We start from the raw sequence: 13,725 nt of genomic DNA, 5'->3' as shown, positions 1-13,725 counted from the left end.
CTGTTCTGGCTCTTAACTCTTTTTTTTTTTTAAATATATTTTATTGATTTTTTACAGAGAGGAAGGGAGAGGGATAGAGAGTTAGAAACATCAATGAGAGAGAAACATCGATCAGCTGCCTCCTGCACACCCACCACTGGGGATGTGCCCGCAACCAAGGCACATGCCCTTGACCGGAATCGAACCTGGGACCTTTCAGTCTGCAGGCAGACGCTCTATCCACTGAGCCAAACCAGTTAGGGCGCTCTTAACTCTTAGAAGTCATAGAGTTCTAAGTTTGAACCTGGCCTTGTAGGTTATTAGGTAGAAGGTCAACAGGTAGATAGATGATGATGGATAAATAGAAGCATATCTGTCCGGTCAGGAGGACAGAACACATTTTGTTAGAGGGTATGTTAGTTTGGCTTATAACTTAAATATCTAGACACTATGCATGGGCCTCCATTTGTACTCCTGCCCTGGGCCCTGCAAATGGGAAGGGTGGGCTCGTCTGCACTGTGAACTATGAGCCCAAGACAAGCCTGTGCTGGGCTCTCTGGCACTCTGACCCCCCACCCCAGCCGCCCCAGAGGCTGTGCCCGAGGGCAGGAGCCCCGCTTGCTCACCTTCTTTGGGTGGTAGTCAGGGGACGTCTTTTGCACGGCGACATTGGTGAGGTGCACATCTGGCAGAGGTTGGTGGTCAAGGATCAGTGTGGACAAGAAGAGTGAGTCCTGCTCCATGTAGCCCCCAGGGACCAAACTGAGACCCTTCCTTGGGAACTGATGGGGAAGGCCACAAAAATACCCCAGAGGTCACGTGTGGGCTTTAGAGTCCAGTGGGCCTGGGTTCAAATCCTGCCTGCATTGTTACTGGCTCCAAGCCCCTGAGCAAGTCACTTAGCTCCTCCGAGTCTATTTTCCTACATATTTAATGGGAGTACCTAATAGTAGATTGGCCTCACAGAAGTATTTGAAAGATTAGATAACTGTCTATATAGAAGCACCTCTTATAGCCTGGTATAGCTGTTATTATAGTATGATTTTTCAACTCAAGAGGAGAACATTTTCTAACAAATAGAGAGACTAAATATAGAACAGCCATCTCAGGATATTCTGAGCTCTCTGTCACCAGAGGGGTTCGGGCTGGGTGGCCACTTTGTAGGAATATTGAAAAAGTGATCCAGCTTTGGGGTGGGGTCAAGATGGCCTCAAAGGTCCCAGCTCTGAGAGTCTGCCTTTTGCTATCATCACCATGGTGACCACCAGTAACATCGACAACACTTGGCAGCTTACAGAGCATTTCACGCAAATCATCTCATTTGTTCCTCAAATATTCCCATCTCAAAGAAGAGAACGTGAAGCTCCGAGAGGTTAAGTAAGGGACAGCCGTTCAGAACACCCCTCCACCAACCCTCCCGCCCCCACTGCATTTCACCTCAAGAAATGACCATAAGGTGTAACTTTCTCCAGGACTTACTGGGAGGTAGAGGCCCTAGGGAACTAACCCAAGTGTAATTCCCCTAAAACGTGTGTTGCTCCCCGTTTGCTGCATGAAGGGCAGAGGAAGGCGGGCATCCTCGTTAGCACCATTGTTCTAGAACGTCTTCTTTAGAGATTTCCAAAAACTTTTTTTTTTCACATTTGTCTGAGAGTTCTTCTATCTTAATTTCAAAAGGATAAGCACATAACAAACCACTAAATAATAAAAAGAGCTCTTAGGTTTATGGTCAACGGACTTTTGGAAAGTGTGCCAAGGCAGTTCAATGGGGCAAGCACTAAATGGCCGGGACACCTGAGTATGCACATGCAAGAGAATAAGGCTGGACCCCTTCCTCATGCTATACACAAAAATTAACTCCAAATGTATCTTGGACCTAAATATAAGAGACAAAACTTTAACTCTCTTAGAATATAATATAGAAATAAGCAATGACCTTGGGTTAGTCAGGGCTCCTTAGCTGTGACACCAAAAGCATGAGTGACAAAAGAAAGAGTAGATAAGTTGAACTTCATCAGTATTAAACCCTTTTGTGCTTCAGCTATGGCTGGTTGCTCAGTGGTTAGAGCACCAACCTGCAGACCAAAGGGTCGAGGATTTGATTCCTGGTCAAGGGCACGTACCTCTGTTGCAGGTTTGATCCCCAGCCCTCAGTCAGGACACATGTGGGAAGTAACCAGTCTATATGTCTCTCTCACTTTGATGTTCCCCCGTCTCTCTCTCCCCCCTTCCTCCCTCCCCTCCACTTTCTCTCTAAAGATCAATGCAAAAAATATTCTCGAGTGAGAATTAAAACACACACACACACACATACACACACATCCCAAAACAAAAAAATGTTGTGCTTCAAAGAACATTATCCAGAAAGTGAAAAGGTGGATCACATGATTTTTAGGGCAGTGAAATACTCTGCATGATATCATTTTTAGTTTCATATGCAGTGAAATACTCTGCATGATACAACAATGATGAATACACGTCATTATGCATTTGTCCAAACCCATAGAAGGTACAGCCTTAATGTAAATTATGGACTTTGGGTGATTATGATGTGTCAATGTGGGTTTATCAATTGTAACTAATTAATGGGGAATGTTGATAACAGGGGAGGCTATGTGTGTGTATGGAGGCAGAGTATGTGGGAAATCTCTACCAGTGGTTCTCAGCCTTCCTAATGCCGCGACCCTTCAATACAGTTCCTCATGTTGTGGTGACCCCCAACCATAAAATTATTTTCGTTGCTACTTCATAACTGTAATGTTGCTACTGTTATGAATCGTCATGTAAATATCTGATATGCAGGATGTATTTTCATTGTTCGCGACCCACAGGTTGAGAACCGCTGCTTCCTCTTAGTTTTGCTGTGAACCTAAAAATGCTAATTAAAAAAAAGTCCTTAAAAATAAAGGACAACCCACAAATTGAAAAGGATATTTGTAAGTCATGTATCTAACAAATAATATTAAAAAATAGGTAAAGAACTCCTACAGCTCAACAATTAAAGAGACAAATAATCCAATTTAAAAGAGGGCTAAGACTTCGAGTAGACATTTTCCCAAAGAAGATTTACAAATGCCCAACAAGCACATGAAAAGATGTTTAGCTTGTCCAGTGTGGCTCAGTGGTTGAGCATCGACTATGAACCAGGAGGTCAATCAAAGCAGGTTTGATTCCTGGTCAGGGCATATGCCCGGGTTGCGGGCTTGATCCCCAGTGAGTGAGGCATGCAGGAGGCAGCCAATCAATGATTCTCTCTGATCATTGATGTTTATATATCTCTCTCTCCCTCTCCCTTCCTCTCTGAAATCAATAAAAAATTGAACCCTGACCTCCTGATTCATAGGTCGACGCTCAACCACTGAGCCATGCCAGCCAGACTGTTTCTACTTTTCACTATCAGTGTTGAGGTGAATATTTTTGTATTTTGTGTGCATATATGTATATATATTGACTAGTTTATGTATAAACAATATATATCAAACTATATTTGTATGCACAATTATAAAGTCAGGGTAAAAACATGTCTTAATGTTTTGTGATCCAAAGTTGGTTTATTACTTTAAAAGTTGGTGTGTAATATCTGAAGCAAATGTGGCAAAACATTAATATCTGTTCGGTCTGATGGTAGATGCATGGATTTCTGTTATAGTCTTTTCTACAGTTTTAAAATATTTTTAAAATCTTTCAATATTAAAAGTTAAAAACAATTAGAAGGGATGGAAAATGACATACAGCCACTCACTGGGAAAACAGCAAAGCTGCATTCAATAGAAACTAGTGCTGGGCATTGGTTTGTTTGATAAGGGCCCACGATGCCTGGAGATCTGCAAACACTCTGAAATGGGGGAGCGTACCCCTCCTCGTCCTCAGTAGCCACTCTGGGCCTGGCACTGTTCCAAGCACATTACCTGCATCATTTAATTTTAATTAAAAACAAAACAAAATGAAAACAACATGGAAAACAAAAATGAAACTAAAATAAATTTGATGGCTTGCATCTGATAAATGCTTGTTAGATTTACAAAAAAACAAGAACACACACACACAGGAAATGTTGAAGTTGGTAAAATAGAAAAAAATTACAAAAAATTCTCAGGAGGGCCTACTCCCACCCTAACATGCAGGCGAGGCAAATGCATTGCCTTGGACAGACTCTTAATCCAATGATGAAATGAAGGCCGAGAGCTGTGAATCGGCTAAAAGCATCAGCTGGCTCACCCAGATCAGAAGCTCAGCAGCCTCACCTTCCATGCCCATCTCTCCCATATGCAGGCAATCCAATCCTGCTGATTCATCTCTGAACGTTCCTGTACTGTTTACCCCTTTTATCTGATGCTCAGGTCTAAAAATCTTAAAAACATTTAAAAAATATTTTTATTGATTTCCGAGAGGAAGGGAGAGAACATCAATGATGAGAGAGAATCACTGATGGGCTGCCTCCTATCCCCCATGGGGATTGAGCCTACAAACTGGACATGTGCCCTCACAGGGAATTGAACATGACCTGCTGGTTCATAGGTTGATGCTCAACCACTGAGCCACACCGGCCGGGCTTAAAAACATTTTTTTGTTGTTGATATTTTAACCAGATAATAGATTCACAGGATTCAAAAGTCAAAAGGTATAAGGATGTATATAAGGAAATAGCTCCTGCACACCCACCCATTTCTCCTCCTGAAGGCAACTTCTGGTTCCAGATTTTTGTACATCCTTTCAGAGATGTCTGTGCACAGATAAAAGCATAGCTTTATTTTTAACATAATGGGAGTGCACATTTCTCAGAGCTCTATACTAGGTCCCCCCAATTAATGATACAGCTTGGAGATTATTTCATATCAGTACATAAAGCATTCCCCCCCCCATTCCTTTTTAACAGCTGCCTAGTATTCCATTGTGCAAATGAACCATTCCTCTAGTTGCTTCCTATTCTTTCACTCTCACAAACAAGGTTGTACAGTGACTGACCTTTAAACCTCCATTTTCCTACATTGTGAGTGTACCTGTAGGAGAAAGAGCCAGAAGGAGAATTGCTGGGCCAGAAGGTATGTGCATTTGTCTTTCTAGAGGCATTTTCCCGATTGCCTCCTCATAGGGCACCAATGTACACTCCCACCAATAGCGTATGTATCCTCCCGACCTTGCCAACACAGAGTCCCATCAAGTCTTTGGTCCCTACCAGTGAGATGGGTGAAAATGGCATGTGTTTGAGTGAATGAGTGAGCCAGTGACGAGGCACTGAAGAAAAGGACGGGAAAGGATGCAAACGCTCTCCAAAGGGGCTCAAAGTGTCCCATCCTATGACTACTGAGATGTGAATGAGATCCGATGAATACCAATCCAGGTGAATGGCAGGCACACCACCAACAGGACCATCAAGCAGACTGTGTGGGATGAGTTGAACGGAGCAGATCACTGGGGGACCTCCCGCCCCCACAAGCCTGGAAGCTCTCCTGTGCCCAGACCAGAATGTGGCATTCAGCAGGCGCTCAGCTCACATCTGTGGAATGGACGAGCTCTCTCCGGACCCCCAAAGGACAGGAAGGGAAGGGCGCATGGCGGGCGGGGAGGCGGGATCCCAGGATACACTGGTCATCAATGCTGCTGAGTGTGAAGCGGGTGTTGGAGAAGCGGGCGAAGCCATCCCGGTACAGCCAGGCCCGCAGGGGGATGTACTGTGACAGAGGTGGGGACGGAGGAAGACAAAAGGGAGGGGAATAAATACATGTACTTTCACACTTACTAGCTTTTGTACCTGCTGTTCCCTCCACCTGGCGGGTCCTTCCTTCTTTCCCACATCACCCTTCAAGAATCTGCTTCAATATCAGCTTCCTCTGATTCTACCCCCCTCTTTCTCTGGGGTGGGGCAGGGGCAAGATGTAGAAGAAAGCAAAATGAATGGGCTTCTTCTCTGCTCACCCCCAAGTGTGACACCCCCACCTCAGGGTGTGTCCATAGCTCCCATTGGACAGTGGATGAGCTTATCTCCTCATACCCAACATAGAGTAGTGCACCATGAAGGTTTAAACGTTTGTTGAATGAATGAATGAATGAATGAATGGCCTGGCCGGTGTGGCTCAGTGGCTGAGCATGACCCATGAACCAGGAGGTCATGGTTCAATTCTAGGTCAGAGCACATCCTTGGGTTTCAGGCTTGATCCCCAGTACGGGGTGTGCAGGAGGCAGCTGATCGATGATTTTCTCTCATCACTGATGTTTCTATTTCTCTCTTCCTCTCCCTGCCTCTCTCTGAAATCAATAAAAACAACATTTAAAAAAAATGAATGAATGGGTGCAGGGAGCATAGCAACTCCTTGATTAAGAGACTAGGTTCTGGAACGAGGCTGCCTGGATTCTAATCCCAGCTCTCTCTTACCAGCTGTGTGACCCTGAGCAAGTCACTCAACCCTTGTTATCTGTTTCCTCATCTGTAAAATGAGTAATAGAACCTACCTCCCTGGCTAGTAGAGGACTGACAAAGATAAAACATGCTAAATATCAGGGCCTGGGACTTAGTAGGTTCTCAAAGAATGTTAGTTGTGGTTACCATGAATGACAGAATGAATGAAAAAGGACATGTGGGGGGCAAATCCAGATGCTGGGGCGTCTGAGATGGTACAACTTAGATCCATTTACAGCCCCACCCACCCTCAGAGGTCCCCCTGCACTCCTCCAGGCAGACAAAGCCAGACAAGCTCACTCAGGTGCCCCCAGAATGGCTTTTGCCCCCTGGCCCTGAGTCCAGCTGCCCCTTACCCACCCCTGGAGGAGGGCACTTGTCTTAAGTTACTCACCGACATCACCAGCACGTAGACACGCAGGTCAAACTTGCGGCCTGTGAGGCAAGGAAATAATTCCTGTAGCAAACACTGATTGCCAGGCACTGTGCTAGGTTTGGGGGACGTGGCAGTGGACCCACTGATATGAATCCCCAATAAAAAAACACAGAAAGTACAAGGTGCCCCCTCCCCCAGGCAAGAGCAACTGCATGACCAGAGGCCCAGGGAGGTCAAAGACCTTGGTCCAAGAGCAGAGTGGAGGGAGGCGGGGTCCACAGGGGCCAGGTCATGTGCAATTTTTGGATTTTGTTCCAACCACCCCCTCCCCCGCCGTGGGTCGCTGAAGGGTGTCCAATGCCTCTGGCTCCTGTGTTAGAGGGGAGCAGCGGGGACCAGGGCAGCAGCGGGCACCAGGGAGGAGGCCAGCACAGTTGTCCGGGAGAGAGGACAGTGGCAGGGCAGGGATGCAGGTGGCCAGACAGATTCAAGAACTGGGAGCTGGGTGAAGAACCGGACGTGGGAGGGGAAGAGAGGGACAAACTCAGAACGGTCTCTGACTTCTGGCTTAGCAACCAGGGGAGGCTGGGGCTGTACCCCTAGATGGGAGGGCTGGAGAGTGAACCAGATGGTGTGGGAGGACAGGGCTGGGTTTTAGGCTGTGGGGTTTCAGTAGCTGGCAGATGCCCAGGAGGGGATGCTCAGGACTTGGGATGAGGAGGCAGGGTCTCCCCCGAAAGCTGGGAGAAGCACAGAGAGAGGGTGGGGTCACTGGGGGAGACAGGGGAGGGAGGAGAAGAGACCCCAGGGCTGCCCTGGAGAAGAACAGTATCCAAGGAGCTGAGAGGAGGCAAGTGGATGACCAGTATTTAATGCCCCTCCGGCACCTGGCCCTCTCAGATGAGGAGACCCTCCAGAGTCATGCCCCTCCTCACACACAGCCTGCATTTTACAGACCCCGCGTGGGAAAAGCAGATGTGCAGACGCCCTGGGGGAATCTGCAAAGGCTTTATGGGAGGGGACCAGGGTGTGTGAACAGAATCAAAGCCACTGGGTTGTACGCTCCTGCTGGGTGCCTTGTGTGGTGTGTGACTAGATCTCAATGATGCTGTTATTTAAAAACAGGAAAAGAGGGTGTTCAGGCAAAGTGAACAAAGAGAAATAACTCTGCCCAAGGTCATACCGCTGTCAGTGGCAAGGTCAGGATTTGAACCCAGGCCATCTGGCTTCATGGAACCCACAACCACTGACAGACTCACCTTGGGCCCTGGGCCCCTGCAGTTCCCTCTCCCTCCAAATCTACCCACAGGGGACTCCTAGTTGTCATTCAGGTTTCAGCTCCCCCGTCGCCTCCTCAGAGAGGCCCTCCCTCCCTCTCTGTCCCAGCACCCCGCTTGATTTACTCCATAACACTTCGTGCACTCGCTTATTGGTCTGTTTCTGGTTTAATGCTGTCTGCTCATCTGGGGCAGCCAGCACTCAGGACAGTGGCTGGCACTGAGTAGGTTCTTTATAAATATCTGTTGGATAAACGCATGAATGAGTTGGTTCTTGAAAAATGAGGGGAATTTTAGTGAACCACAGAGGGAGTGGGAAGGGCATGCCAGGCAGAGGAGCGGCACAGGCAACAGCTAGGAGGTGGGAGAGTGCAGGACAGATCTCCATCTTTGCATCAAGTCACGCCTGGTGCCAGGCCAAGCCCTCCGTAGGTAGGCTGCTGGTCAAGGCTTGTTGACTGACTGAGTGACCACGCAGTGGAAGAGCAGGGATCAGAGACAATCATCTCACCTCCTATCAGATAGGGGTTTTCGATATAACGCTGCGCTACGTAGTTCTCCACAGGAATTTCTTCTTTCTGGTCATCCGAACTTTTTGAGTCCTAGTTATAGTAATAATAATAATAATAATCATAATAAACATTTATTGAGCATATCCTGTGTACTAGGCACTGTCTTGGGCACTCCACTTGGGGTATACCATTTAATCCTTAAATCAACCCTAACAGGGAAATTCTAATGTTACCCCCATTTTACAGATGAGAAACTGAAACACAGAGAGGGGGAGTGACGTGCCCAAGGTGACATGCTGGTCGGTGGTGCTGCTGGGAAGTGGACCCACACAGACCGGGTCCAGAACCTGGCATTTAACCCAATAGGGCAGCCACTGGCCACATGTGGCTGTGTACATTTAAACTGGTTAAAAGAAAGTGAATTTACATACTACAGCAAGGATGACCTTGAAGAGATCATGCTAAGTGAAAGAAGCCAGACACAAAAGGACAAATATGGTATGCTTCCACTTGAATGAGGTACCTAGATGAATCAAATTCATATAGACAGGAAGTAGAAAGGTGGCCTCCATGGGCTGGCCAGAGGGAGGAAATGGAGAGTTACTGTTTAATGGGTACAGTGTCAGTTGGGCAAGATGAAAACATTCAGCAGATGATGGGTGGTGCTCGGCCTGTGTGGCTCAGTGATTGAGCATTGCCCTATGAACCAGGAGGTCACGGTTCGATTCCCAGTCAGAGCACATGCCCAGGTTGTGGGCTTGATCCCCAGTGGGGGACGTGCAGGAGGCAGCCTATCAATGATTCTCTCTCATCACTGATGTTTCCATCTTTCTCCCTCTCCCTTCCTCTCTGAAATAAAAATATATACATACATTTTTTACAAAGATGGTGATGGTTGCACAACAATGTAAGGGGAAATTAATGTCACAAAACTGTATACTTAAATATGGTTAAAATGGTAAGTTTTATGTGTATTTTGCCACAATAAAAAAGGAAACAGATCAGAAACCCAGTCCTGCCAAGGTAAACATGTGGCTAGTGGTCACCGCATAGGGAAGCACAGGTGTACCCCATTCCCCCTGTAGAAAGTTCCATTGGTCAGTGCTGCCTAGAGCACCACACAGGCCCCGGGGACATCCCTCTCCCTCCTCTGAAGACAGCGGTGATCTCACACACACGTGCGCAGCGCCTCAGCCTGCACAGCCCTTGCCCACTCACACTGTTCCCCGCAGAGTAACTGGGTGAGAACACTGAGGCCCAAAGGCAAGCCTCACACACTTGGTGGGGTCACAGAACAGACCAGTGGCAGGGAGCCCTGAAACCCAGGGATTCTGGCCCCAAGGGTGGCCCCAAGCTATTTCAATACAGAGGCGGCCAGGCCTTCCCTTCTTGGGACCCGGGCGCCCCCACATATGTACTCACGTGGCTGCCAGGGGGATTGACAGCACCCCGGGCCTGCTGGGCCTCCAAGCTGGTGAGCTTCTTCCCAGCAGTGCCCTGATAGTCTCATGGAAGGACTCAGGACACACGGTGGAGGGAGGAAATTCATTTACTGAGCCCCTGCTGTGAGCCTGCTAGTGTAGCAGGTGCTGATGTGTAGGAGTTGGATCACCTTGCTCTTCTCACCCATCCTGCACTATCACCATCTCTAAGGTTCAGAGGGGTTCAGCAATTTCCCCAAGACCACACAGCTTCTGAGTAGTGGAGGCAAGATTGGAACCAGGATTTCTACTGAATCATGTCTTGGGACATGATGGGGAAGAGGGAATTAGGACTGAGGGGCAGTTAACCAAACTGGGTGAGCCGGAGGTCCTGGTAATGCAATGTTCTCAGGTTTTAGGCATATTAACTCACTGCATTCTCAGCAGGTGTTGTTACTACCTCTCCCTCATTTAGTTGGGCACAGAGAGGTGAAGTAACTTGTCCAAGGTCACACAGCTATTAAGAGGCAGGATCAGCATTTGAACCCAGGCAATCTGGTTCCAGAGACTTTGTACCCATGGGAAGACCCATGGGCAGCCCTTCAAGTTTTCAGGGAGGGAAAGAGAGGCTCCTTGTCCCAGTGAGCACAGAGGGTTTAGGGAGGAAGGGGGAGAGGAAAGCTCACCTTCCTCCAGTCCATGATGTCCTTCAGCCTCCGGAATAGGAAGATGCCCTTCCCCTGGGACCGGGCTACCTGGGGTGGGGGTGGATGCAGAAAGGTCAGCATTCCGCTCTTTGTGGTTCCCTGTGTACCCCTATGCCAGGGCCCCTGCCCAGCGTTTCTGTCTCCATCTCCCTCATGGGCCTCCTGCTATCCCCAGAGGAACGGCCCAGCCCAGCCCTGAAGGAAATGGAACAGAGAAGGTGCTACGCCTGGAAGGAGGAAGAAGCAGAGGGGAAAGGGAGAGGCCAGCTTAGCTCACAAAGGCATCAACTGCATGAATAATACAAAAGAGCAGATGATTAAAAACCCATTTCCAACAGTCCTGGGAACATATCATCCAATTCTTTTTTTGGAAATCAATTTGCCTTCCTAATTAGGTTTTCCTTCGGCGAATACTGAAATCAGCCTGCCTTCGCCGAATGCCAGCATGGATAATTCATAGCTTCACAGAGTCTAGGGCCTGGGAGGATCTGTAAGTCAGCACCAGAGGCATTACTTCCTCCTGTGACACCCTCTACCGTGGTCACCTGCCTGGCCTTGCACCTCCACAGGGCCAGGGAGCTCACTCCCCCTCCATCGCAACACAGCCCATTTGTTGCAGAGTAGCTCTATTAGGCAGTCATCCAAAAGGTATATAGTAGGTGTCTACTGTGTGCTGGGCATTATGCTCTAGCAATAACCTCGTGAAGTTTTCACAGCCTAACGTGTTTTGAGCTAAATTTTGCCTGCCTGGCTCTGGTCTCTAGGACGAATCTGATTCCTGGGTCCTTTAGTTATCTTCAGCCGCTGAGCAGGTCCCCCCATGTCATTTTTTCCCTCCAGCATAAAGGCCTTTATGCTGGAGGAAAAAACTCTCATTTCTTTCTGTTCTCCTCTGAGCATGGCCCCGCTGGCCACTGTGGGGCTCTCCGTACAATGCAGGGGCAGGCAGAGCTGTCAGGCGCGGCTGTACAGGTGGCCCCCTGCACGAAGGGCTCCCAGTCATGGGGGCCGTGGGAGCTGAAACCCAGCCTCCTCTGTCTGCTGTGCTGTGCACCCTGGTTCAGGGTTGTGTGTGCCCAGAAGACGGGGTGTCCAAAAGACCGCGGAGCACGATGGGTGGCTCAGGGGCAGCAACATGCACGGCTGTTTTGGAAAGCAACTAATCATCAGTGTGCTTCAAGGGCTCCCAGGAGTTCATGGCCACACAAAAGATTTACAATCACTTCACAGAAGAGGATAATCCAATGTAAACAACGAAGAGGCACTCAACCTCATCAGTCTTCAGAACCATGCAAAGGACAACCGCAGGATGGCACCACTACACACTCCCCGAGTGACTGAAACGGAAGACAGGCAATGTCAGGTGCTGGTGAGGCTGTGGAGGAACCGGAACTCTCACACGTGCTGAGAGGCGTATAGGTGGTTTGGAAACTCTTGGGCAGCATCCACGAAAGCTGAACACAGGCACCCCCGTGGCCTACGCATGCACATGGGCCCCCCCGGGCACGTGCAGGAACGTCCATGCAGCACAACTCATAATGGCTCCAACCTCAAAACTCCCAAGTAGCCGAACTGGTTTGGCTCAGTGGATAGAGCGTCGGCCTGTGGACTGAAGGGTCCCAGGTTTGATTCCGGTCAAGGGCATGTACCTTGGTTGCAGGCACATCCCCACTGGGGGGTGTGCAGAAGGCAGCTGATCGATCTCTCTCATCGATGTTTCTAACTCTCTATCCCTCTCCCTTCCTCTCTGTAAAAAATCAATAAAATATATTTTAAAAAAAACTCCCAAGTAGACAGGTGTTCACTTAATAGAACAGTAAACAACAGTGGTAAATCATAATTTACATTTAACCACACAAGTACAGATCAATATCATGAACGTGATGTTGAGGGAGAGAAACCAGACAAAGTGTAGCCATACTATGTGATTCCAACTATATAAAGTACAAAAGCAGGCAAACAAATCCATGGTCAGAGTGGCCTGGGGGATGGTGAGTGGGGAGGGTCTGAGGGGAGCTGTTGGGGGCTGTTAATGCTCTGTGTAGGGTCTGGGTACTGGTTATTCAAACGTGTTCACTTTGTGAAGATTTATCAAGCTATACCTGTATAAGGTGGACATGTTCTGTTGTATTAAACTTCAGTTTAAAAGGTGGTGTTTTTTTTAAGGTTTATAACTTCTGATGTAGGAACCTTGCCTCCACTGTTGGCTGCCTTCCCCTTCCTCTTCTTCCTGGCTGGCAAACCCACCTCTCACCTTGGAGCTGGAACAGATACCTGTTTTCCCAGCCTCCCTTGCAGCTAGTAGAAACCATGTTTTGGCCAGTGAGACCTAAGGAGACATCTGGTTGGAGCTTTGGGGCTTCTGAGAAAGATTTCCTCCTTGTTAAAAACATTGGGGTTGATGGCTGCGTGGCTCAGTGGTTGAGCGTTGACCTGTGAACCAGGAGGTCACGGTTCAATTCCTGGTCAGGGCATATGCCTGGGTCACAGGCTCGATCCCCAGTGTGGGGCGTGCAGGAGGCAGCCAATTAATGATTCTCTCATCATTGATGTTTCTCTCTCTCTCTCCCTCTCCCTTCCTCTCTGAAATCAATAAAAAAATTTTTTAAAAACACATTGGGGTTGACAAGGGAGGGGAAACAGAGGAAGAGGAGGAGAAAAGAGAGAGAGAGGAGGGGGAAAGAAATGTGTATGGAGGGAGATGGGAAGGGAGGCAACAGAGAGGGAGAGAGAGAAAGAAATGCTTGGCTTCTTTCCTTCTTTCTTCAAATATTACAGTCTAAGGCAGCGGTTCTCAACCTGTGGGTCGCGACCCCTTTGGGGGTCGAACGACCCTTTCACAGGGGTCGCCTAAGACCATCGGAAAACACATATATAATTACATATTGTTTTTGTGATTAATCACTATGCTTTAATTATGTTCAGTTTGTAACAATGAAAATACATCCTGCATATCAGATATTTACATCATGATTCATAACAGTAGCAAAATTACAGTTATGAAGTAGCAACCAAAATAATTTTATGGTTGGGGGTCACCACCACATGAGGAACTG

General features: G+C 47.9%; 1 protein-coding gene across 1 annotated transcript in view; it reads right to left on the bottom strand.

The window, feature by feature from the left end:
- The window catches only part of TTLL9 (tubulin tyrosine ligase like 9), a 37,016-nt gene that overhangs the window by 8,512 nt on the left and 14,779 nt on the right, over window positions 1-13,725 (bottom strand). Inside the window, exons 6-11 of the mRNA XM_023754357.1 lie at window positions 10,649-10,717; window positions 9,964-10,038; window positions 8,541-8,631; window positions 6,771-6,811; window positions 5,564-5,651; window positions 606-664 (exon numbers count right to left, since the gene is read on the bottom strand). Coding sequence (XP_023610125.1) covers window positions 606-664; window positions 5,564-5,651; window positions 6,771-6,811; window positions 8,541-8,631; window positions 9,964-10,038; window positions 10,649-10,717 — 423 coding nt within the window. The remainder of the gene's footprint in view (window positions 1-605; window positions 665-5,563; window positions 5,652-6,770; window positions 6,812-8,540; window positions 8,632-9,963; window positions 10,039-10,648; window positions 10,718-13,725) is intronic.

This window comes from Myotis lucifugus, unplaced genomic scaffold, assembly GCF_000147115.1.
Source record: "Myotis lucifugus unplaced genomic scaffold, Myoluc2.0 scaffold_60, whole genome shotgun sequence".
NCBI classification, from domain to species: domain Eukaryota; kingdom Metazoa; phylum Chordata; class Mammalia; order Chiroptera; family Vespertilionidae; genus Myotis; species Myotis lucifugus.
Note: the sequence above shows the minus strand (reverse complement) of the source record. Positions and strands in the feature narration are given on the sequence as shown.